The following is a 25,445-nucleotide window of genomic DNA, read 5'->3' as shown; positions in this document are numbered from 1 at the left end:
TTTTCAAAGCTATTCCTTTAATGTTTTGCACAGTAAGCTGATTTTGTCAGCACCACACAACTCCTCTCAAACCCAGAATATTCACATGATTTGGCTCTAATAAGTGAACCTGCTGATGTAAAATATACACAAAATATTTACCCTACTTTGCTTGGGACAGTAGTATTTAACTTGACACAGAGTACACAGATACAAAAAAAGAGTGACACAAAAATGTATTTTATAGTTGACTTTATCTCTTATCTGACTGAAGTTAAATGCCTTAACAAAGTAACATTGGGTTGTGAAAATAATTTTCAATTACAGCACATTTCAAATGTATGTACACGGAAAAAATAGAAACCTGAAAAAATGCAACCCAAGATAAAACACTAAAATGCACAAGTACCTATAGTACATGTCATATAAAATACCATTAGATTAAAATGACCAGTTTGAATAATATCTTACATATTATCAACAAAACTGAGAAGTATCTCAAAATAAATGTCAAACATACATAACCATCATGTTTAATAGTGTCAGCCTTTTTCAAAGAGTTTTCATTAAGATCTCCTTAGGTCACGCATTGTCTGATTCAGAACACACACTGTTTTATGTTGTAAAACAGCTTTACACAATTAACATATCTTTGTCATAGATTTACAAAATGACAAAACTGGCTGTTTGGCTGTATACAAATCCCGATACATTTGTCAATGGACATGCAGGAGAAGATGCGCTGTCATAGTGACATGACTCAAGTTCTTGTTCAGTATGCAACACAAGGGAAAAAAATACAAATCTAGATCTAGATTTAAATTGTGATAACAATTGGAGATACACAGTCAGATGTAAGGCATGAAAGGGAAGCTAAGATAAATGTTATGCAGCAATCATTACTGAGAGGTCCCAACATGTGTCTGTTGATGTTCCTCCAGTAGGTGAGGAAAAGCGAAAGCTTTGTCACACTCTGTGCATTCATATACAACTTGGCCCATGTGACTTTCTTGGTGCTGCTTAAGATGAGACCACTTGCTGAATGACTTGTAGCACATGTCACAGCGGAAATCTCCAACTTCTTTTTCTGCGTGTGATCTCATATGTAATGATAGATCTTGTGCTGTATTAAATGTGTTGTTGCACTGGGAACATATGAACTTGTCAGTGGCCTGCAGAGATGTGTTTTTTTGACGATGTCTTCGCTCATGCTCTCTGAGGTACCGGCTCTTGGCAAACGTTTTTCCACAAAGCTTGCATATGTAGGGATTGTCCGTTCCATGCTGTTTATTTTGATGCTCCAAAAGGGCACTCTTTGAGGAGAACTCCATTGAGCAAAGAGGGCAATTGTACAAGTCCTCTCCAAGAACATCGACATCCTCCTCCTCTCCTGCTGCTGCTTGAAGAGATGTCTTGGCAGATGGGTTTCTGCGCTTAGCCTCCATTGTTGTGGGCTGTTGATGGGAACAATGGTGCTTGCGGAAAGCATCTCTTCCCAAAAAGCTCTGGCCACACTCTGTGCATTCAATTGCAGTAGCTGAGTTGCCTACATGAAGGTGATCTTGATCTTCAACCTTACTTCCAGACGGTAAGGTCATCTTGCATTCAAATGAACCATCAGAATGCGTAGGAAAATGAAAAATCAAGTCAGTGGCACTGGCAAAACACTGATGGCAAACTGGACATATGAAACCATGTGATTGATCTCCATCTTTACCTTCACTGCTGTGTTCTATTCCTGCGGCATTGTCATGGCTCTTCAGATGGCTTAGAAAAAGCTGAGAAGAGGGAAAGCAACTGTTGCATTGATTGCATGGATATTTGCTATTAGATGGTAATTGATGGATGGCCTTGTGCTTTTTCAGGTGAGATTCATGCAGAAAATGTTTATCACAGTCCAAACAGGAGTATTGTCGCTCATTGGCTGCCATGCAACCGTGCTCTGATAGAGTCTCTGGGTCTCTGAAACGCTCACCACAAACACCACAGCGATACTTAAGTTCTTTTGTGGATACTGATGAGATCTCAGAAGGTGAAACAGATGTCTCACGTTCTTCCCTTGTAGTGAAAGATGAGTGGCAGTCAACCGACTTTGAGTGGCTTTTCCGATGCTCAACTCTACTACTTTTGGAGAGGAACACAAGATTGCATATATCGCATGGGAAGCTCTCTTCACGGTGGGAAGACATGTGTTCTGCCAACTGCAAGGGACCTGTGAAACTGAAGTCACACTTTGTACATCGATATGGCCGGCTCTTTCCATGTGTATGCTTGTGTTTACGCAGTGCAAAAAGCGAGACAAAACCCCTGCCACACGCCTGACACTGAAATTCAGACTTGTGCATTCGTTGATGCTGCTGCAACTGGGATGCCTGAAAAAAACATCTACCACATTCTGCACACTCATGTGGTTTTTCACCTAAGTGACACCGCTGATGATCCTCAAGACTTTCAGATGTTGGGAATGTCTTGCCACACACATGGCATGGGAAGTAAGGCGCAGAATCAGAATCACTGTCCTCAATGTTATTTTCCTCCTCATCACTTTCACCAGTTGTACTGACCTGACTGCTGGATGGTTCTTCAGCACAGCTCTTTTCCTGTATAGTTTCCCTAAGATCCCTCTGCTCTTTAATATGCCACTTTCTATAATGTCTATCTAGAGATTTTTTGACTGTATAGGCCTTGTTACAGAAACGACAAGTAAATGCATCATCTGGATGCTCTTCTCTGAAATGACTACATAAAGATGGTCTTGTCCAAAACCTTTGATTGCACAGTTTGCAAATGAAAGGCCTATTAGGGTCATGGCATGTTCTGTGAATTTCAAGTTTAGATACATTGCTAAACATCTTGGAGCAGACAGGACAGGATAAAGTTTCATCAGATTCATGTAACCTCATGTGTCTTATAAGATTTCCTTGACTAGCAAACACCTGTCCACACTTAATACATGCATTGCGCTTTTTTGCTTGTTCCTGCCTTCCATGGTCTTCAAGGTGACTAATGAGCAATAAGCCATCTGTGAAGCTCTGATCACATTCTGAACATTGGTACTGCACAGCTTTCTTCGTTTTACTTGAGCTGCTTTGTGGTGATTTGTCCATAAATTCATCTTTGCAGGAGAAGTTGCTCTGCACTGACTTGGAGGTTTCTTCATAATCGAGCATGTCATTCAGCACAATATCAATCTCTGCTTTCAAAGGGACTTCCGCTTGTTGGGTTTTAGTTTTCTCTGAAACGCTTCCAAATCTACATTTCCTGTTGTGATTACGGAGAAGACTTTTATTCCAGAAGCCCTTCTTGCATGTTTTACAGTTAAAAGGAACTTTCCTTGTGTGAACACGCAGATGACCAGTTAGTCCAGCATTATTGATGAAGGACATATTGCACACTGGGCAAGTAAATGGCTTGGGGACCTCAACACTAAACTGTTTGTCACAACTCTCATCCAAAGGTTCTTCTTTGATGTTGGGTATGTTTGACAGATGGTGTTGTAGGGGAGCAGAGGACACTGGTGGAACCTTTGTTTCCAGCTTGTGTTCATTTAAAAAATGCTCTTGAAGCTCTGAAAATAGCAAGAAACGGGAACTACAGTATGCACAAGAAAAGCCTTTTGTTGGGCTTTTAGAGATCGTCTGTTGGCTTTTAAATAATGTGGACTTTGATAATCTTGTTGATAAATGTCCTCTTTTTTGGGAACACTTTGCGGAATGACGTCTCACATAATCTTTCCTTATAAATCTTTCACCACAATCCTCACATGCATATGGCCGTTCTCCTGTATGCAGACGGTTGTGCACGGCCAATTGCCACCCACTTTTAAAAGCACGGGGGCAATAGCTACATGCATATCTGTAGTTTTTGCTGAAATATGGCTGAATTCTCTGTATAATTCTATTTCTCACCCCTTTAAGCGGGTTTGTGACATCTTCCGTTTGTGGATTCGTTTCTGAGGGTTCATTGTAGGGCCTTCTGCATTTCTTTGTCTTCCTATGTTTTTTCAGGGATCCTTCTTGAGTGAATGATGAGCCACAGCGTGTGCACTTAAATGGTTTTGGAGCATGGAACATAGTGACATGTCGGGAAAGTTTAGACTGAGATGGAAAGCTCCTGGAACAGACTTTGCACTCAAATGTCTCCTGCTTTGCATTGCGCTCTGTTTCACAGTTATTTTGCCATCCCTTGCCGACGTAATCCAAGCTGATTTTGGGAATACAGATTTCTAATCGCGTCTTTTTCCCCCTACAACGAATCTCATGTACTTTCAGATGATCATGCCTTGAAAAGCAGCTGTCACAGGCCTTACAGCGATAAGGTTTCACTTCGTTGTGTGTCAAAATATGACGTCTCAGGCTTCGTGATTTCATGAAGGACTTGGTGCAGAATTTGCACTTGAACTCAGCTTCCCCTTCAGCTTTGGGATTTTGTGCTGCTTCTCTGGGAGTAAGAGTCTTTGACAATTGAGTTGCAGCAGCATCTTTGATTTTTGACTTATCCTCTTCATCAACACCATCACAGAAAGCTTCATGCTTCAGACACATTGACTTACTTCTATAACAATGTCCACAGTGCATACATGAGTAGGGTTGTACACCAGTATGGCTAACAAGATGTCTCATGAGTATAGATCTGTACCTGAACCTCTGTGTACAGTGAGGGCATTTAAAGAAAAGCTTGCTAGTTGCATTGGATTTTGAAGACATATTGCTGACATTCTGTCTTGCCTGTGAAGTGCTTTTGCAGACGCTATCCTTGGATGATAAGCCAGTGTTGTGCTTTGGAGTTTCCATGCAGTTGTTTTGATGTTGTTTTAATTTTGTTAATCCAAAGAACTGCTCACATCCTGAGCAGAAAAGCAGAGTGTTTGTCTTGTGTCCATCGTGATGTCTTTGCAGGCGTATTTTCTTAGTAAACGTCCGAGGACAATAGGAACATTGATGTGTTCCTTTTTTCTTGTCGTCAGACTCCAAGGTGATAAGGGGTCTGGTTTGATCAGCTGAACACTTTTCACGGTGAAGTTTGAGGTACGTCTCTAGATAAAACTGTTTTCCACAGTCAATGCAGGAAAAGGGTTTATCTCCAGTATGTATGCTCATGTGGCGCAGCAAATTGCGGCGATTTTTTGAATCACGCTTGCAAAATGGACACTGTTTTGACGAAGACACAGATATATGTGTAAGAGAATGTTTTCTTAGTACATGGGCATCATCAAACACATCTTTACATATGGAACACTGCCGCTGTTTTGGTCCACTCTTCTCTTTTACAGACTCCAAGGACTGCTGTGGTTTTAATGCTGGTCTATCTTCAAGCAGGCTTGTCTGGTTTTCTCTATTTTTGTGGCTCTCTAGATGCCTGAGGAGATATGCAGGATACTGGAACTGTAGATGACAGTCTGGGCATTGAAGCTTTCCCCTTTTAAGATGTGAGCTTCTGTGCTGGATCAATGCTCCAATAGTTGGGAGAATCTTTCTGCAGACAGTGCATTCTATCCTCCTCTGATGAACGTTTTTTTTATGAATGATTAGATAGGCACGTTTCTTGAATATTTTTCCACAATCCAGACAGCGGTATGGTCTTTCACCCGTGTGATTTCTCTCATGTCTTTTCAATGACTGTGGTGTGTCAAAACAACTTCCACAAAATGTACAGCTCAGGACAAGACTTTCATTTGCTTCTGTGGATTTTAAGGTGTTGTTACGCTCTTTAGCGCTTGCACTACTTAAAGTGGCTTTTTTGGACAAGGTGGAGAAAACTGAATTCCTGTACGTGAACATTTTACCAGTGAGTTTAAATTGCTCATGTTTCTTCATATGTCTGTACTTTCCCGAAGCATGACAAAAGACTGCTGGACAATAATTGCATTTGTACCTTGGAACAGGCTTAGAGGGTGTTAGAGCTGGGGGTGCTTGCTTTCTTGGTTTAATTTCCTTGGGCTGTTTTTTCAGTTTATATTGCTTTGATGGTGTTTTCTGCTTCATGTCAGTTGTCTTCTGGTTGGTCTGTTCCTTTGACTTTGCCCTCTCTTTTGCAAGTCGATTAAGACATTCTTTGAGACAAAAAGCTTTAATATGTCTAAATCGATTGCTTGGTAAAGTGAAGGTTATGTGGCACAATGGACATCGATATTTACCAGAAGTCTTTTCCTTTCCACCAGTGAGTGAAAGTTTGACACAGTCACGCAAATGCCGAGCCCTGTTGTAGGAGTACTTGAAAAGCCGTGGACAGAGAGGACATTTATATTTTCCTTTTGTGTCATTCTCCACTTTTGGGGTTTTCTCACTACTGTGTTTTGTGGTACACTGACTAGATGAAACTGCCAGACTCTTTTCCTTGTGTGTGCTGTCGATATGCTTTTTGGCCTCGACTGCAGTTGAGAAGCATTTACCACAGAAACTACACAGATGAGTTTTGGAGATGTCAACAAGCTTTACATAACAACCAGATGGATTTGTATATGGTTTGTTCTGTACCAGGTCCTTTTGTGGTGGTATTTTTGTTTCTCTGATAACAGCATCAACATTTGCAACTGCAAGTTTTGGTCGCTTGCATCTACCAGGTATATGTTTGTGTCTTTGCAAGCAATTCGGCTGTGCAAAATACATTCCACATCCATTACACTGATAGGGTGTTTGGCCAGTGTGACTTCGCATGTGCTTGACATACAGATGCATTTTTGAAAATTGTATTCGACACTTTACACATCTGTGTCCGCCCCAGCGTTTTCTTTTCTTCGGTAGGCTTGAATCAGAAGAAAGCTCAAGGCTATCTTTGATTTGACAACACACACGTGTTTCCGTTTGCTTATTCTTCATCAGGTAGAGATTACAAGTCTTGCAAAACTGGAAATTGTGCATGTCATGGTTACAATGGTGGTGTTCAATGAGATGATCCACATCGTTGGTTGTGTGTTGACAATCCGAGCATTGATAAGAGTTACTTGTCCCATTTATTGACTCTGACGTCTTTAATATTATGACAGGTTGCAGGCGTTTCCTCATTTGTAAAGAGGATTTGAGTTGCAGGGCTTCTTCTTCTGAAATGTTCACGCTGTTACTCTCAGGTCCGGACACAGAGGTGTCTTTATAGTGTCTGGCGTCAAGTTTTGTACCATCAGCATCACATGAAGAATCTTCTATTGACAGAGGCTCACCATACAACATGCCAAGTCCTGACTGCTCCTCTGTAGAGGTGTCCATCTCTTCAAACAACTGTCTTGCACTTTCCGCAACATCCCCACTTTGACTTCCTGGTTCTAGGGACACTAGACTTTGATTTAGTGACAGTTGCTGATCTGAAGAACAGGTTGTATTTGTATTCTCTGCTGGACATTCATTTTCTAGATTAGGATTTAGGTCTGAGCAGAGTCCTATCTTGTTAGAAACACTTTGCTCTTTATTACCACTTTGATCACTACAATCTGGATCACTACCATCTGGCTGTTTATGAGTAGTCATTATTTTCTTCTCTGGTGGACTTTCCTTTTCCGGAAAACGATTTATATCTGTGCTTACGCTGTTTGGCTGTAAGCAGGATTCTACATGACCAGTAACACTTTTCTCTTCCTTGTCAGTAGTATCAATAAGAAAACTGACACTTGTGATACCAGGCCCATTACAATCTTGTTTTGGATCAGTGGTATTTGTCTCGTCTGTTGCACTAATCCATTCTTTTTCTAGACAGGAATGTACAGTTGTGCTTGAGCTATGTAGCAGTAGGCATGATTCTGAATGATTTGCACCACTATTCTCATCCTTGCCATTGCCTAAATGACCATCACTCATCACAGCCTTGAATATGTCCTGAGCAACATTTTGAGTGGCATCGTCACAATTGGATGCCTTTATACCTGGATGATCTGAAAATGCAGAGGTATTTAATTGAATTTCCTTCTCCTGATAGTCAATTTCCATTTTTTCAACTTGACTATTAGTTGAGTTCGGACTATCATTTTCATCATCACATGATTCCTTCATTTCCTTCCTTAGGACTTTTTCATCAGAGTTATCTTGCTCATTCTCCAATTGAGTCAAGATATTTGGAGATGTCCCCATAATCTGATCCTCCTCATTGCCATTTGGGTAGTTTAATCCATCCCCAGTCAAGTTTTCAAGGCCATTTTTCGAGTTTGTTGAATTTTTTTCTTGGGTAGGGTCTGTCTCCACACACTCCTTTAGTTTCTGAACTGGAGAAGCACCACAATCATTTCTATCCGCAACAGTCTTGCTTCCTGTAGTTGTCACTATGTTAGAAGTCGACGAGGACTTTTTGTGTCCTGTTAAAGATTTGACTTTTTTTCCTGGACTTTGCTGCTTGTGTTGTGTACATTCATCAATGTTTTCTCCTACCATCACATTTGATGTACTTGGCAAAATACCATCCGTTTCTGACATATTTGGGCACAGGCTTCCAGTGGAATGCATATTTTTTCCAGTATCATTGAAAACCTTTTCTGTTGACCTGGGTTTTGTAGCAATATTACTTTCAGATGTTGGAACTGAATTCCTTGACATGAACTTACACGAGGACTTTGTTTCACCTGCATCCGAGCAGCTACTAACATCTGAGTAGTCCTCAATTAATGACGTAGCGAGCATTCCCCAGTCTTGCTTAAGATCTTGAAAATCTGTTGCTAAAGAAGAAGGAAAAGGTCCGGATGTCGATAACCCTTCTGTGGCCAAATCTGAGATATCACTATTTGCACATTTTGGCAAGTAATCTTTTTCCATTTGTTCTAGATCAGCTTGCAATGGTGCTTCCTTGCAGTAACTTTGATAAAGACAGTCTGAACTGGTATTTTCCATACAGGGACTCGAGTAAAAGTTTTTGTCGAAGTTTGAGTTTGTTGCAGGGGCTTCATTTGAATCCATTGGGCCTGTGAAGTCATGATGTCCAATGAAGTTCTCTATGTCTTTAGGAAGACTTTCCTCAGATTCTGATGTATTTCTCAAAGTGCTTGTCTCCGATGTAAGAGGTGGAAAGTTATGGAAGTATGAATCCCATCCTTGATCCATTTTACGCCAGGAATTTAAGCTCGGGCTTATTTAGCCAAAACCTGAAAAAAACAAAGTAGTATATCACTACAACAGAGAAACTAAAACTGTAGTCGTCTAAAAAACTATTGTGCAATATTTGAAAAGAAAAATCTGACCTTTTCTTGGACACACAAGGTCTTAGACAATCCACGGTCATGTGGGTTGCATCCAAGTGGACATCTAAAAAAAAAAGTAATTAATATTATTGTGGACAATTTTACAAGTCACAACATTTTTTTTAAACAAATATTATCAAAATGCAATCCAATATGAACCTGCCACCAGGCAGATATGAAATGTGTCCAGGATAGAGTGTGGATGTTAAGATGAGGCAAGACACAGGGGAAGGTGTGGAGGACTACACAAATTCCGAACGCATGTTTACAGAGGTAACCTTATGGAATTGGAGGTTATGTTTGTTCCAGATAGTATTAACCAAGATAAAATGATCCCTGGGAAAGGTCATATCATTAGTGAAACAGAAGTAAGAGAAACCCTCTTCCCTGAAGGCAAGGTCTGGTTGTTGGGGGAGTGGTCAGGCTCAGCCTAAAAAAACAGCATATGGTTGTTGCAATGTAGTATCACTATCCAAAAAGAGGGGCACAAGTGAGCATGGCTGGTTGGGCTGAGGCTTAACGCTTAGAGCACAAAGACACAAAGTGATGCATAGCTACGAGAATTAACTTGAGAGGCTTTAACTGAAGGGAAGATGCTGGATGTGGTGCGTAAGTTGGTACAATGCCAAATAATATAGTTTGATACAGAGCTGCTGAAAAGATTGGTTCCTTACAAAAATGATCATTCACTAAATAAACCAAATATTTACTTGTTGCAGCTTGTCAAAGAGGTAAGACTTAGTGACAATTTGTCTGCCCAGCCTTGTGGAATAATCCAGTTATGTGCAATGAGTGCACTGGCAGAGTGTGCATCTTTAGGCAGGTATGTAGGTAGGTAGACAGGCGGGTAGGCCATTCAATGATTTCATGTGGGCTAAATGAAGGCTTATTACAGGCCAGCATTAGCCACTGATTCCAGATTAACTATATCAAGTGTTTGTCTTCGACAAACAACCCTTATATGTTTTAGCGCAGGGCTGACCATAGTCTGCTCGCACACTTCTCTTCTCTTGCTAGGGCAGACCCAGAAAATACAGGAATGCTTTTATCCCATCTGCCCTGTGAAGAAATTAGGATCCCCTAGAAGAGCTGAATGATACATAGTAGGGGTGTTGAAAATAATCGTTTCTACGATGCATTGCCATGCGGACGTGGACGATTCGGTATCGATGCAGTGACGGAGATAATTGATTAAAGCGTAGTAACGTTGCTTCAAGATTTTCTGGCCGCGGCTTTACTATAAAGTTTTTTTTTCTGTCACTTTAATATCAAATCGGTAGGTGACGCAGAGATCAGGGAACAGACGTGACAGCGGCACAGCGGCACAGCAACACCAAACACGGAGCAGTCTGCTTTATCCACCAACACAAGAAGACCAGTCCAGAACCAACAGCAGACACGGACACGGAGTTCTGAATCACTCCGTGTCGCTGCGGCTCAGAGACACAGGGATTTATGTTTTTCAAAAATAATCGCGTTACAATCATGTCAGATTTTTGGTGAATTTAATTAAGTCTTGGATTGCAGAGTATGAATCTCCTCTAGCAATTTTCAGACGATATATACAGTACGTGTGTAAAGTTTGTGAAGGAAGGAAGAAAAAAGCTTCCGCGATCACGTCTCATCTCCGTTCCTCCAAACCCCACCCCCTCCCTGAAAATAATGAGTGACAGGCTGATAGTAACCTGATAGAAACTTTATTATTCACTTAATCACCGAGATATAATGAAGGTAACTTAATCTCATAGATTCATGGGATTTATGTAACAGTAAGACTGTATGTAAGTGTGCACCCACATGCAGTATTTTTGTTTGTATATGCTATTGTAAATACTCCTGTTGTCTGCTGTGTTCAGACTCAAGTCCTGTGTGTGATGCCACATTCAGGACATTCAGTGTCCTTTTTTTAACAGAAGACCGTTGCTAGAAGCTGAAGCTAGACTGCAGAAGCATTCGTTTTTTGTTTTTGAGGATGGAACAACTTCACACACAGACAGGGAGGCTAGACCTATTCAATTCATTTATTTTAGTTTATAAATTAATGTCAAGACATTTATGTTATTGATTTCTGAAGCAATTTCTAAATAATAAAACGAGAGTTCATTATGTATTTACTGCATGTATGCATTGATGAAAAATAAGCCATGTGCAGCAATATAGAAAATTTAGGATGCAACGCATTGGTATGAATCGTGATGCATCGGGATATCGAATTGAATCGAAGACAGGATAATCGTAATCGAATCGTGAGACCAGTGAAGATGCACAGCCCTAATAGATAGGGGCACCTGGTGTACTTTGCTTAGTATGTGAATTTGGATAAGCCTCAGCCCTTTGTGGAGGACTCTAGTAACTAAGTCTTGAACGTAACATCTTACCTAGGCTAACATACACTATATAGATAGAAGTATTAAAGGTCCCATGTCATGGCCATTTCCACTGATCATAATTCCATTGTTGAGGTCTACTAGAATATATTTATATTGTGCAATTTTCCAAACTCACATTGGTTTCTCATACAGCATCTCTGTAAACTACTTGTATTCACTGAATTTCACTCTCGGCCTTTAACGGCTCGTTGGAGCTCCAATAGCTCCAGCCCCCACCCTCCCTGTGAGCACACTTTGCTCTGACTGGTCGGGACGTTGTGAATCGCGCTGAGCTCCGTGGAGATGTGGTTTCCTTGTTTAGCGATACACAGCGAAACACAGCCAAACTCATCATGAGCACACACAAACTCACAGCCGAAGTAAAAACAATAAGTGTGGCTTGATATTGAGTAAGAAAAAAGTTGATAAACTCTGTGAGAATGGGTCTGCAGAGAGAATTTCGCCGCGATCCCAACCGTCTGTTATCAGCATGCAGCCAGGGAGGAGAAATCAGCGGAGCTGCCTGCACTGAGTGTGTGTGTGTGAGGAATCCCGTGGATTGGTCAATTTGGACCAATCAGCGGGGGCTTAATGTAACGGCTCCGCGGATGTAACGTAACGGCTCCACGGATTGGTCCATTTGGGCGTGGCTACTGGGTATCCAGACGTCACGATGCCCAGGAAGAACATGAGAAATCTCCAACGAGGCGTTTAGGGGAGGTCTTTTCTGTGTTAAGAGTTTTACTCCCTACAGGGTGTACTTTAAGACACTCCTCTTAACCTGTTTCAGGTCTCAGGCTCGAAAATGACATTCCCAGAACAAATGACCATATCTTCCCTTCTAAAAAGGGTTAAATTAATAACCTTTTTTCTCAAAGTAATGATAAACCTGTGAGTTGGATGTAGAAAAGTCAGAATCAATATAGATGTTTTTATTTTTAAAGAAAATTCAGATTGAACATAGTAAAAAAACTGTAAATTATAGTGTCCGTCCAAAAATTATTTTTTACTTATAGTGAAAACTACCCTTGGATGATGGTAAGGTAGACTAAAAGCTTTAGGAATCCAAAGTACAACATATAATAAGTACCTTGTATCAAGATTGATGCAAAACAAGTGACATTTGACCGTTTTAGAGAGAGGTTTAGCCAAAAAAAACTCCACATCTGAGGTGATTTGGGTGGAAATGGGGGTTTTACCGCTTCTCTGGAACCCATTCGTCGATTTTGGTGATTGACATCTCTTTCTGACCGTTAGAGCCAATAGAATCGAAGGGGAATCTCCCCACTCACAGTCTAAAATAAAAAGGTGTGGGCTTTGCGCACGCAGTTTTGCACCAGAGTGAAGCTGTCTCTAGCTCTGGCTTCTAGAAACGGAAACCATGGTATATGCAGGAATCCTGAAGTCAAATTTAATACCTTTTAAGACCTTTTTTAAGACCCTTTCCATACGTTTTAAGACCTCATCGCAACTTCGAGTTCTAACCGGTTACATTGGCAACACACTTTACCTCACATTTACTATATTGATTGTAAGATAGGACAACTAAACAGAGTGCAGACAGACTACTGAAGCCTCCTCTCCACATGAACTTCAACCTCTCTGTGAAGGCCAGGTTTAATGCAGTATGCTGCTTTGTTGCTTCTGTAGACTGTGCTCTTTCATTCCAGTAAAACTCCTCAGAAACCAGTATTTGACCAATAAACAAAACAATTGACAAAACTTTGAACTATGAAATATATTAAACTTTGGTGAGCTTCAGCGGGGTAATGCCATAGGAGCTCCCTCACAAATACCCAGGGGTTAAATTGGGCCGGGCTGTCCGGGGCATAGGACGATGCTCTGACGTCATCACCCTCACACATTTGTCATATGTTTACAAAAAACGATATATATGTTAAGACTTTTCTCGTTCTTAATATAGACTATATTTAGGGTCGATATGTGTTGACTTTACTTTAAAATAGCAGATCTCTGTAACCGGATATAGTTTGGCTTAGTGACCATGTGTCTCTTCCTTGGAGGAGCAGCATCACCCGGACTCCGCAGCTCCTCCGCGGCTCCTCCGTGCAGAGAGCCTGCACTGCAGCGGTGTGTGTCAGCAACGTGCAGTCAGGGGAGGAACGGATTGGCTATCGGGAGAGTCAGGACTTAAACGCCGCAGCTTTCTGGCTAGCACTTAGCATGTGGGACCGGACAGCTTTGATCCCCATCGACAGACTCTCTCCCCTCCCCTCCTCCCCACAGAGCAGAGCAAGGCAACGAAACTTAAAATAAGAAGCAGCATTTTACGGCTTGCTTTGCATGGGGCCGCCTTGAGGGGGTTTCTGACATGTCGTTTCAGTAAATTAAAGGGTGTTTCATGTTGTCGTTGCTGTGGACCTTCTTAATACCTTGGAAAATGCCGTTTAATACTTTTTAATAGCCTTAATTTTCGCTAAATTGATTTATCAACTTTTAATACTTTTTAAGACCCCGCGGACACCCTGGAAACACAGGTTTATTGCTTATGGATTATCAGAAATCATTCAAAGGGACACAGACACATTGGATTAACCTATGGATTAACTTCAGCAGCGTTTTTATCGTTTTAATGCCATTGAAGACCACTTTTGACTACTTTTAGCTACCTAGCGCCACATGTTTTGATGTCTGTTCTTGTTATTATCTCCGCGAGTTCGTGTAATTGAGTGATAATGTGGGTACCCTTCGATTCTGTGTCACCTCACGATGTGAAACGATGGGTTGGATGTGCAGCAAAGATAAATAATAAGGTTTTGTGAGTGAATTTCGGTGCAGTAATCTGTTAGCATTTTTCGCTCGTTGCTAATTCAGAGGCTCAGCGTTAGCATTGTGTGTTTTTTTTTTTAATGATCAGTTATGAGTTTCTTCCCGTTACATGGATATAAAACATTCATATTTTATTCACCTGTAAGCCCGAGAGACCCCGGTACCGGGGGCCTCCTGCAACATTTTGCAGGAAACAGTATCTGAGGGCATGTTCATGTACTGAAGTGGGCGCTGGTCGGACAATGTGGGCCGGTCGGATAAGTCTCCCGTTGGCAACTTACTAGCGGTATTTACTTGCGGCATCGAGCTGGGCAGGTCGGATAAGTCACTAGCACCCCCCCCCCCCCCCTGATGACAATTTACTAGCGTTAAACCACCGGGGTGGGCCGGCGGTACCGAAGTGGGCCGGTCGATAGTCCCGGGCTGATTTGTAGTCCTAGTCCGCCCCTGCTGAGCAATAACAGTTTATGGCGAGTACCGCAAATAAAAGTTGTAACAAGTTGTAACAAGCTGTGGCGCTGAGCAAAGTGACTAGAACGCAACCACACACCTATAAAAAAAAAAACACACACTTTATAAAGTCAGGCAACACTAGCCAGACTTAGTGTGATTCTGTTTGACCATCCGTTCGCTGTCATTGATGATTGAGGAGAGCAGGCAGACGTTTTGTTTGTATTATAGCAGCTATCGGATGGAATCAATACGCAGGCTGCACAGGTTGTCATGACTCATGTCCGACTATCACAAGTAGAATCATAATGAAAAATACGCCGGTAAAATGTGCCGACTTATGCCACAATAAGATAGCAACAAGTAGTCAAGATAGTCAGTTTAGCTTCAGTAGCTATGCTATCATCACACATTTTATACCAGAGAAACTTTCATAACAGCGTAGTGATGCCCAACAGCGGGCAGCACTGAAGCGGTCGGTAAATGCAGCTGAAACACATTAATAAACAATGAACCACAGCACTCTGGAGATAAGTACAAGGGTTTAGAAGTAGTTATTTAATTTAATCTAATCTGGCTTCGTATGATTAAAAGCAACACGATCATCGACCCGACGCCGTTGGGGAGAAAATCAGCGACGTAAACCAGTCGGGCTCTGGGCGGTGAGAAAAAAACGGGGGCTGAAAAGAAAAACCGGTTTCTAGAAAAGCTCTAGCACGGAGCTAGAATGGGAACCACGCTGGTGTGAAAGGGGCATTAGTGCTTCATCTTACCAGTCATTTTGGCCAATTCTATGCTTCCAACTTTCTGGAAACCGTTTGGGGAAGGCCCTTTTCTGTTCCAGCATGACTGTGCCCCAGTGCACAAAGCAAGGTCCATAAAGGCATGGTTGGATGAGTTTGGATGTGGAAGAACTTGACTGGCTTATCAAAGATAAGATCCGTAAATCCAACCTGGCTGTACTGGAGACTGGAAGTTTCTGGAACTAACAGTGACACAAAGTCAGTCTATATATATATATTTTTTTTTTCCCTTTCGCCTAAGCATCTCTCAAAAAAAAAAAAAAAGTACACACTCACCTGGTGTTTAACATCTGTTAGCATCTAAATCTCGAAACACATCGATGCAGGCTTCCTGTAAAGGGGGAAGAAATGCAATCATTATTACCGCTATCACTTGTTTTAAGTTTTGTTTTTGCAAGCCAAAAACATTGCATTGGTGGCTAGCTATTCCTCCACACAAAACAAAAAATTAAAACGTGTGCGACACAAACACCTATGCCAGCTGTGATTACAGATATTTTTATTTAATCACAACCTAATCTGAAAAAGAATATGGATGGCAGTAAAATATCAATGTAAAATGTTGTACGATTCATTTAACCTGTTAAGCCCCAAGCCTGTTTTTCAGGCCATAGGCTCGAAAATGACATTCCCAGAACAAATTACCATAACTTCACTTCTAAGAAGGGGTAAATTAATAATATTTTGTCTCAAAGCAATCATAAACCTGTGAGTTGGCTTTAGAAAAGTCAGAATCAATATAGAATTGTTTTTATTTTAAAGTAAATTCATATTGAACATAGTAAAAAAAAATGTAAATGATAGTGTTCGTCCAAAAACCACCATTGAATGATGAGATAGTAGACTAAATGCTTTAGTAATCCAAACTATAAACACATAATAAGTACCCTGTATCAAGATTGACGCAAAACAAGTGACATTTTACCTTTTTAGAGAGGTTTAGCAACAACAAAAAACAAATTTAGGGTAATTTGAGTGGATTTGCCATATCTCTGGCCCCCCTCTGTTGATTTTGATGATTGACACCTCTTTTTAACCGTTAGAGCCAATAGAATCGAGGGGACATTCCTAAAATCCATCTAAATATTACCATTAAGGAGTGAGAGTGATGCACACACAGTTTGCCCAAAACCGGAAGCTGGGTTGTAGCTCGCATAGCAGCTAATATGAAATCTCAGTTTTTGACAAAAATGGAATGATGGATTATCAGTAATCCTTTCAAAGTGACAGACACATTGGATTAACCTTCAGCAGCATTTTTACCGTTTTAGTGCCATTGAACACAACTTTGAAATCAGAAAAACAGCAAAGGTAAGACATATGCCGTTTTGGCTCCGTAAAGCTATGTTGTCTGGGTTTGCCTTCGCTGCCCTGAGTTTTGGTCGCACAGTGATTATAGTCAGGGGTGCACACAACTTTCTCAGTGAGGTACTCAGATGAGTACCTGGAGTCAGTGTTTGGTACTCCAACTTCCGGCTGCCCTCAAAGTTCCCATGAAGCCCTCTGTATCGCGAATATCAGCGGGTGGGGGTGCTAGTGGAGTATGATGAAGCCCCCTATATCGCGAATGTCAACGGGGGGGTAGTAGAGTGCAGAGCTTCGTGACCACAGAGCGTGTGAACGTTGTGATCAGCTGTTTTAGCGCAGTGCTGCTGTACAGGCCGACGTTAACAGCAGCCCTGTCTGTGCACACGGAGACCAACTCCGTCGTCCGATGATCTAACCGCCTTCTGGAAAAGCTTCACATATACATCGGTACGCGAATGCGCTTTGTGACACAAGTGACGGTACGCATTTCAGATTGTTGCCGCGCATGCGTACCTGCGTACCACTTATGTGCACCCCTGATTATAGTTATACCTCTAGAATCTGTGGAATCTAACCCTAACCTATCGTCATAATGGTTCATACCGTCAGTTAGCTAAGTTTCTTCCCGTTAAGTGGGTATGACACTAGGGCTGAACGATATATCGTGTCAGGGCGATAACCGCGATATGTGCATTCGCGATATTCACATCGCAGGGACGTGCGATTTATTTTTATTTTTTAGGACGTTCGATATTAAGTAGGTAAATTAAAGTGGACCTATCATGCTATATTTGAATAATATAGTGTTGGACCATACCTATATAAGGCATATTTATACTTTTACATTTTTCAAAACACCAAACAGATCATGCATTTTAGCCATTCCTCATTTCGCTCAATTTAACACTGTCTTTGCATGGGCTGATTCTGTGAGAACAGTACCATCTACAGGCCTGGCATATGTACTACAGCGTCTCCAGGGCTTTCGAACGGCAATGTCCGTGGCTGTCTCCTCCTGATTGGTGGAGTTGGCCTAATAGCCGTAGCGCCACTTCTGTGACGTCATAGAAGTGTTCAAATCTGGATCAGTCTGTACCAGATCCGTTGCAGCCCTTTTTTAAGAGATTTGGGTATGGAGGAAAATAGAGAGGGTTGTATTTTCTGACACTTGGTGAGTTCCCTGGAACACCGGGGACACATATTCATGTATAAAAGACGTAGAAAAGTGCATTTTGCATGATAGGTCCACTTTAATTCAAACACGTCATGTTACAATTATTTTGCTGCTTGCTAGAAAAGGAAAACGTGCGCGGCACTCATGTCAGGGGTACTTGAGTGAGTGACATGCAGGCTTTGCATGTACAGCAAACCACCAATAACAATCATTCTTGATCAGATCACAGCAGGCCCCGCCCAGCTAGTTTGCAGACCATCAAAACACCGGTAAAAAATTAGCGAGGCACAGGAGGACAATACCGGCGAGAATGAAGATTTACTTCCAAAAAGAAAAGCAACATCTGCCAACTGGAACTATTTTGGATAAAGGTTCTTCTCTTCTTCATTCACAGATGAACCCCCTTATTTAAGGGTAAGCAACATGCATTATCATGACATGTTGGATCATGACTTAAGGTATGATGAGTCAACCAGTTAAGATCCAGACATCCGTGACTAAAATCCTTCATCCGGTTAAATATAGTTAAAAAAAACGCAATATATATATATATATATATATATATATATATCGCAGGGGAAGAAAATATCCCATTGACAGTTTTTTCCAATATCGTGCATATGACACATTAATAGGTTGTTAAATGTTAAGAAGCCCCTTGACTAGTGTTGCACGGTGTACCGATACTTGAAAGGTACCGTGATACCCTGACGTTAAAAACGTTACGATTCATCCGTTTCATTAGTATCGGTACTTTAAGAATGACGTAGGAAAGGTACTCCGGTGAGAAAGCGCTGTTTTAATAAGAGCCGTGTGTGTTCAGCGCTCTGCATCCACTCCCTGCACTGCAGCCGTGCCTGCAGTCCCTTCCCTCTCAAGCATGCTCCAAGTCCCTCCCCTCTCTCGTGCACTCGCTAGCTGCCAGAGAATGTAAGAAAACGAGAAGCATGGCTGCAAGTGGGAGTGCAACTGCCGCTGCGCCTCGGCTTGTTGACAAAAAAGACGCCAGAAGCGAAGTTTGGAAGTATTTTAGCTATATCTCTGACAGTGAGTGCAAGCCTACGGACACCACGAGGCATGTCTCCCGGGTAAATCGCCAGAAGTGCCGACACCCCCTTTTATTTTTTGTTGCCATAAGTTAGTCTCTTTCCGTTGGTGCGCTGGGCTAATGCTAATGCTAAAAATGCTAATGTGAGCAAATAAAATGGCGGCTTCACAAAACATTTCGGAGTTTTACGGGCCGTGGTTTGCAATTCGCCCAGCCAATCAGAAATTGGAATCAGGAAAAAAAAAAAAAAAGTTCTAGTTCCAGATCTTTTTGTTGTGAACGCAAAATCCCAGGAACTATCGGAACTATTCCTGGGAAAAGTACTCCGGTGTGAAAGCGCCTATAGTCATTTGTTCTGGGAATGTCAATTTCGAGCCTGAGACCTGAAAAACAGGCATGGGGCTTAACAGGTTAACAATATAGGAGCTAAAACGTTTAATAACCTTCCTTACATGGTAGAGAAAGAATATAAGATGGGTTGATAAAGATGAAGGGTGTTTTACGTGCAGCTGAGCCGCTTTGTGTGTAGTGAGTGAGAGAGCGGGGCACAATTGCCGTGCAGTGATCAACGGATACAGAGCAAAGAGAGAGACCTGCTGTCCATGGGGCTTGGTCTCCTGTCCTCACAATTCTTATAATCCCGGTAGAGGAATTTTTCTTAATTAGTACAGATTTTCGCTTCCTAACCCCAGTATTTTGCTCGCTACATTTCCCGGGCCGCTTGAATAAGAACTGATTTTCAGTACCCAACCCTAGTAAAGCATGAATGTTTTACACAACCATCTTTCTCTGCTGCCAAAACCTTAGTCCATGCTTTCATCTCATCACGAATCGACTACTGCCAGAGCATACATCCAAACTGCTGCTTGTCTCCTCACCCACACACGCTCCCGTGACCATATCACCCCTGACCTGCAGCACCTCCACTGTCTCCCCGCCCCTCAATGCATTCATTTCAAAATCCCTCCATAACCAGGACCCCTTCTAACTCGATGAACTGCTCTATCACCACACTCCTTCCCGCAACCTCCGCCCCTAAGACACCAACACCCTGGTTCACTTCACTAAGCACCAGACCTAATAGGGCAATAGAGTCTTCTCCATAGTTGCACCCTCCCTCTTGAACTCCCTTGACAGATCTGTGACTGCACCAATCTGTCTTCATTCAAATCACAAATGTGTCGGACTGAAGTGTCTTTGAGTACCCTAAAGGAGTGCTCTGTTGATCAAATGTATTATTACTATTATTATTAGGATAATACTGTATAGAAGATGACAAGGTAACAATGACGTTAGCAATTGATTTGTAGCCTATTGTTTTAAAGCCTTGACTTTGGCAATTCTCATTCTTGTTTTTTTGGAACCTGCTGTTGTATGAGGGAGCAAGCCATTTGCAGGAAACTAAAATGTTAAGATAAACATTAAAACATTAACTGAAACAACATTTGGAAGAATTAAAAATGACCTCACCCGGTTGCATAGCGACGCTAATTGTTTAGGTGTCTTGATAAGCAGGTAGTCCTATCATTAGCTAGATCTGATCGATATGGACATAAACGCGAGTGAAGTCTAATCTGGCGGGAGAGAGAGATCAGCTGCTGCTGACGAGTCGACACGCAGCTCTGCATGATCACCTGCAGAGGTGAGCGGAGCAAAACACACACTTCAGGTTAGAAAATCACAATTATTTAACTACCTCTCAAACTACCTAAACTAGTTATAGATATGTTTATTTTTACTGTCGGGTCACTCATTAATGGATCCGCGAGCTGCATGATACTGACGGGCTGTCAGGAGAGAGAGCGCTCCGTTTATTATTCGGAAACTCTGCTAGCAACTATGTTTAGGCGTAGTACCAAACAAAAAAAAACGTAAAAGCTTATACTGTCTTGCAAAACATATGATCCCTGACCAAGGTGATCTCCTGGGCATTCAAGAAAGAACACTGTGTACCTCCCTATGCCTTTGCTCGAGAACGTTGAATGTTGCATGGTTTTTTCCCTTCTTTCGGCTCTGGTCGCCGCTTCTAGGATTAAGTAAGGGCACACTGCACACCGTTTCATGAAGAATTAACTGCCAACCAACTCCATCTGCATTGTTCTAACCCTGATCACCCTGATACAAAGCAATTAATATAACTATGAACAAAAACATTTATAGAGCTTTTTGAACCAATTTGCTGGTAATTGTAATGGGAAAGAACACTGCAAAAATCCAGATGATACACTTAGGATTTGACAGCCACTGACGACACTTGAACAAAAAAGTGATAGCTGATAGGGGGAGGATGAAATAGCTACTTGAGATGCACAACAGATGTTATGGCATTTATAAAAGTGTAGTGAATACAAAGCATTCATTCTAAGTGTGTACCCCTGTAAAAGTGGCGCAGCTGTATTTGTTCTACAAGGTGCACAATATAAGAATAAACCAAAGACAATACAGACTTTAACCTCTCCCTACATCAGCCAATGCCAGTTAAGTCAGACCAGACATACAATTACGGTGTAACTATTGAGCAAATTAGGGCTGCCCCCAAATAGTCGATTAATCACTAGTCAACTAATTCAGTCTTAATCGAGCAATTTTTCATTAGTCGATTAGTTAAAAAAAAAAAAGAAGCTTCATCTGTGTGCTGCATGTGCTATGACGTGTCAGCCGGAAACCCCCTCAGACTTCATTCAGAGCGGAGCCTGGTCATTAAGTTAATTTGATCAGGCAGGAAATCTAAAGTGTGGATGTTTCTGAGCGAGTGTTGGACGAGTCCCACAAGGTGACATGCAAACTACGACGCCAACAAGTCTTCTCCGTACCCACCATCACAGCGTAGCTTAATTATCCCGACAACGTGTGTAACTTTCTCAGACTCGGAGGAAAACAGCGGCAGTGATTCTTTGTATAGACCTATAATATATAATCATTGTGACATCAGAAAACGGTAAAGCTTTAATTTCATGATGAGGGCGTACTGCGCAGAGGGATTTTTGCCGACGCTCATATTTTCAGTGTTTCCGTTTCCTCTGTAGTATTTATTGGGTTGTTATATTCAGATATGAATAATATAAACTAGAACTAAATGTTCCATGTGTGTCCTTGCTGCTTGTTCACATACACAATAAGAATTCTTACTGGAGCTTCTGCTGTTTATACCGCTCCGTCCGTGCGCTGTGACTCATGCGCTCACTACATTTAATTAATATTTCAACGGTTCATTATTACAGTCTTATTTTATACTTTATGTGAAGCACAACGTACCATGCTGTTATAATAACGCTCTTTATCAGCCTTTGAAACTGAAACCATTTTGGAAGGGAAAAAAAGAATAAATAAAAAAATATATATTTATAATGTAGCATAAACGTGCAACGATTAGTCGACTACTCGCCTTAAATGACGACTACAAAAATCTTTAGGCGAGGGCAGCCCTAGAGCAAATACCTAATTAGCAGTTGCAAAATCAACATACTAGCCTATAACACTACAGGGTCCGTAACTTTAGATTACGACTCAACTTACTTGTTATGGTCTTATTTCATAGCTATATTCTTGTCATATTGATTTCTACCAGCCAAATGTCTAACCCCCATTACATTCAATGCTACCAAAAAAGCGGAGCAGAGGATGTTCTACCTGCGGCAGCTGAAGAAATTAAACCTGCCAAAGACGATGATGGTGGTGGTCTTCTACACTGCCATCATCAGAGTCCATCCTCACCTCCTGCATCACCATCTGGTACGCTGCAACTACAGCCAAGGAGAAGGGCAGCTGCAACGTGTCATCAGCTATGCAGAGGAGGTGATTGGCTGCAATCTGCCATCCCTCTACGACCTGCATGCCTTCAGGACCCTGAGGCGGGCAGATTGGGGCCAAATCCTCACACCCTGGACACAAACTGTTCAAACCACTCCCCTTTTGCAGGAGGCTGCACTCCATCAGGACCAAAACCTCTCACCACCTGAACAGTTTCTTCCCCTCTGCTACAGGACTCAAAAACAAGGCCCGGGACCCCCACTGACCCTCAGCCACATCATAGATTCTATGCATTCCATTAATACACATAATGCAAACAATATCTTGTTCATTTTAATAAAGTATGTCCTGCACAACCCATCCAAGTTTTTCACATGAATGCACAATGTACACAAAGCTACATCTTATATCTGCGTGGCTTCCGCTTGTCATACCAATACTGCACATATTTTACTTTTATTCAATTTGAACTGGTATGACTATATTTCATGAAAATATTGCTATATTTTAATGTTATAATTTTTTTTTTTCGGGTCCTTTTCTTACAATTTATTTTTCTTGTTTATGTATGCACCATGTTCACATTTTCGAGCATAGTAGGTGTCAATCCACTGCTCCACATGCAGGTAAAATAGTCATATTCATTACATTACAAAACAATAATGTCCAGATGTAATGACACTGTTAGAAAGGTATTAATTAAATGTTTTATTTATGTTGAAGAGCTGTTAAACTTGACTACACTACACTGAGGTGAGTTTCTAATGTTTTGAGCTCTGCATTTGATAATAGGCCGATAGAGTATATAAAAAAGGTACCAGGGTGTGTATGTGGTTTGACATTGCTTCTTTTGCAGAGGGATCATGGGGTAATTTGATAAAAAATGATAAAGGCTAGGGACTACCGAATGGATATAATAGAAACATCAAGCTATTTGAACTTTTTACGTCTAACTGTTTGGTTCAAGGATCCCGGAGAGAACATTACTAACTCGAAGGTGACATATTTGTTGTTGTAAAGCTTACTGAGCAATGTATTAACCTTTTAAAGAAACACATCAACAGCGCTGCCACAAGCAGTTCCTGGTTATTATTATAAAATACAAGATAAGCATTATCTAAAAGGAGGCGAAATGGCATGGCCACCTCTATGATGTTGTAATGGTTGTGAATGCTTAATATGATGAACTTTTAGCCAGCCTAGACGGAGAACACAAAGGAAACGCTGAGATGCAATCAACTCAAAACACATAAACATCCTCAGAAGCAGTGAGGTTTGTAACTCTAGCCACGTGTGGGTTTCATTTTAATCCAACACTGATTTATCTTCTGGTTGAGCCTAGCTATAGGTACCTCAGTCAGCTAGCACAATGCTACCTAGCACGGAAACAGCTAATGATTCCTCAGGTCTTTAACGGGACGCCTTACCGGAAAAGTGCTCCATGTAGCTTCTGTGTGCTTCACCGACAATCCCTTTGTGGCTTATTAGCTACATGGTCTGTGTTTCTATCCCTCAAAGATGTCCGCTTTCTTTGCCAGTACACGGACAAAGTGGCTGTCCTCCTTGCCAATGGCTCCCGTCTCTTCTCAGGAATGTCGTCAGGAGATCTTTCTTTTTGGACTGTGGGTCGATAAAGATAGTTATATAAAAAACCCAGCGTTTTCGACTCAGGACGTGTGCTACACTATCGGGCTTGTTGTGCCCCGGGTTGCAGCGTTGGATCCAAATCAGCCTCCATTATAATTACTTTGCGCAATTTCACACAATGTGCCCGAAATTGTGCGTACGTTATGCGATGGTCTTGTTACAACCAATAACAATGTGCGGGGTCTCAAAAAGAGCCCGCCCCTGAATGTTCTTTGGCTGACACAGCCACAGCCTGACAGGGCGGCAGAACTACTACTTCCGGGCAACCGCACCGCGATCCCTCCTCCTCCTCCTCCTCCTCCTCCTCCTGCTGCTGCTGCAGCTTCTCCCGCAGCTTCTCCCGCACCCCCTACTTGCTGTGGCGCAGGCAGTTGTACTTGCACTGACAGTCACTACACTGATCAATGAAGTCCTCACTTGAGCTTAAGTGCACCCCCGTGCAGTTTCAGTAACACTGTGTTGATGTAAGATGAGTTTGATCACCGTCACTGGAGAACTCAATCAAATGTGCCTGCTGGACCGGACGTGGTTGGTCTTTAAAGGGTTAACACGTTGTTTACCACCATTTTGTGAGCAAGACTTGCTTCAAAATGGCGCCACTTCTAGGTCTGGTCTGTTTTTAAATCCCTTTGGCTGAGGGGTCTTAGAAGAACCACTTCACAGGAGGAAAAAACACTGTTGTAATGAAGAAAAATAACTATACAACCATGGCATAATGGGTGAACAGGATCCCCTGGATAGGCTATGTCTGATATGCTTTGTTGAGTCCATTTCTATTAGTTCATAAATGTTCCCATCAGGTTTACTTGATTTTATCTCAGAATGTGCAGATCACCAGGTCATTGATCCTTGGTCACATCATTTATGTACAACAAATTATGCAAATTAATAGGAAACTGCGTTATGTCCTAATCACAAACCACCAAACCCACCATCTAGAGGGAAAACAAGTTTATTTTGCCTCCCTTGTGGA

General features: G+C 41.7%; 1 protein-coding gene across 5 annotated transcripts; it reads right to left on the bottom strand.

The window, feature by feature from the left end:
• Window positions 1–214: 214 nt before the first annotated feature.
• Window positions 215–24,723, bottom strand: znf1035 (zinc finger protein 1035). Of its 5 annotated transcripts, XM_079693948.1 has the most exons (5): window positions 24,253–24,723; window positions 15,822–15,876; window positions 15,516–15,727; window positions 9,134–9,197; window positions 215–9,037 (listed from the first exon to the last, which is right to left on the bottom strand). In XM_079693948.1, the coding sequence occupies exon 5, from the start codon at window positions 8,994–8,996 to the stop codon at window positions 879–881; it is 8,118 nt and encodes a 2,705-aa protein (XP_079550074.1). In that variant the 5' UTR covers window positions 8,997–9,037; window positions 9,134–9,197; window positions 15,516–15,727; window positions 15,822–15,876; window positions 24,253–24,723; the 3' UTR covers window positions 215–878. The 5 variants fall into 5 exon arrangements, with proteins under 5 accessions (XP_079550074.1, XP_079550072.1, XP_079550075.1 ...); XM_079693946.1 differs by lacking the exon at window positions 15,516–15,727; XM_079693949.1 differs by lacking the exons at window positions 15,516–15,727; window positions 24,253–24,723 and adding an exon at window positions 22,706–22,783.
• Between the last annotated feature and the right edge of the window lie 722 nt (window positions 24,724–25,445).

The sequence above is a fragment of the Notothenia rossii genome (assembly GCF_949606895.1).
Source record: "Notothenia rossii genome assembly, chromosome: 7".
Taxonomy (NCBI): domain Eukaryota; kingdom Metazoa; phylum Chordata; class Actinopteri; order Perciformes; family Nototheniidae; genus Notothenia; species Notothenia rossii.
The sequence above is the reverse complement of the archived record's forward strand: the minus strand, read 5'-3'. Positions and strand labels throughout refer to the sequence as shown.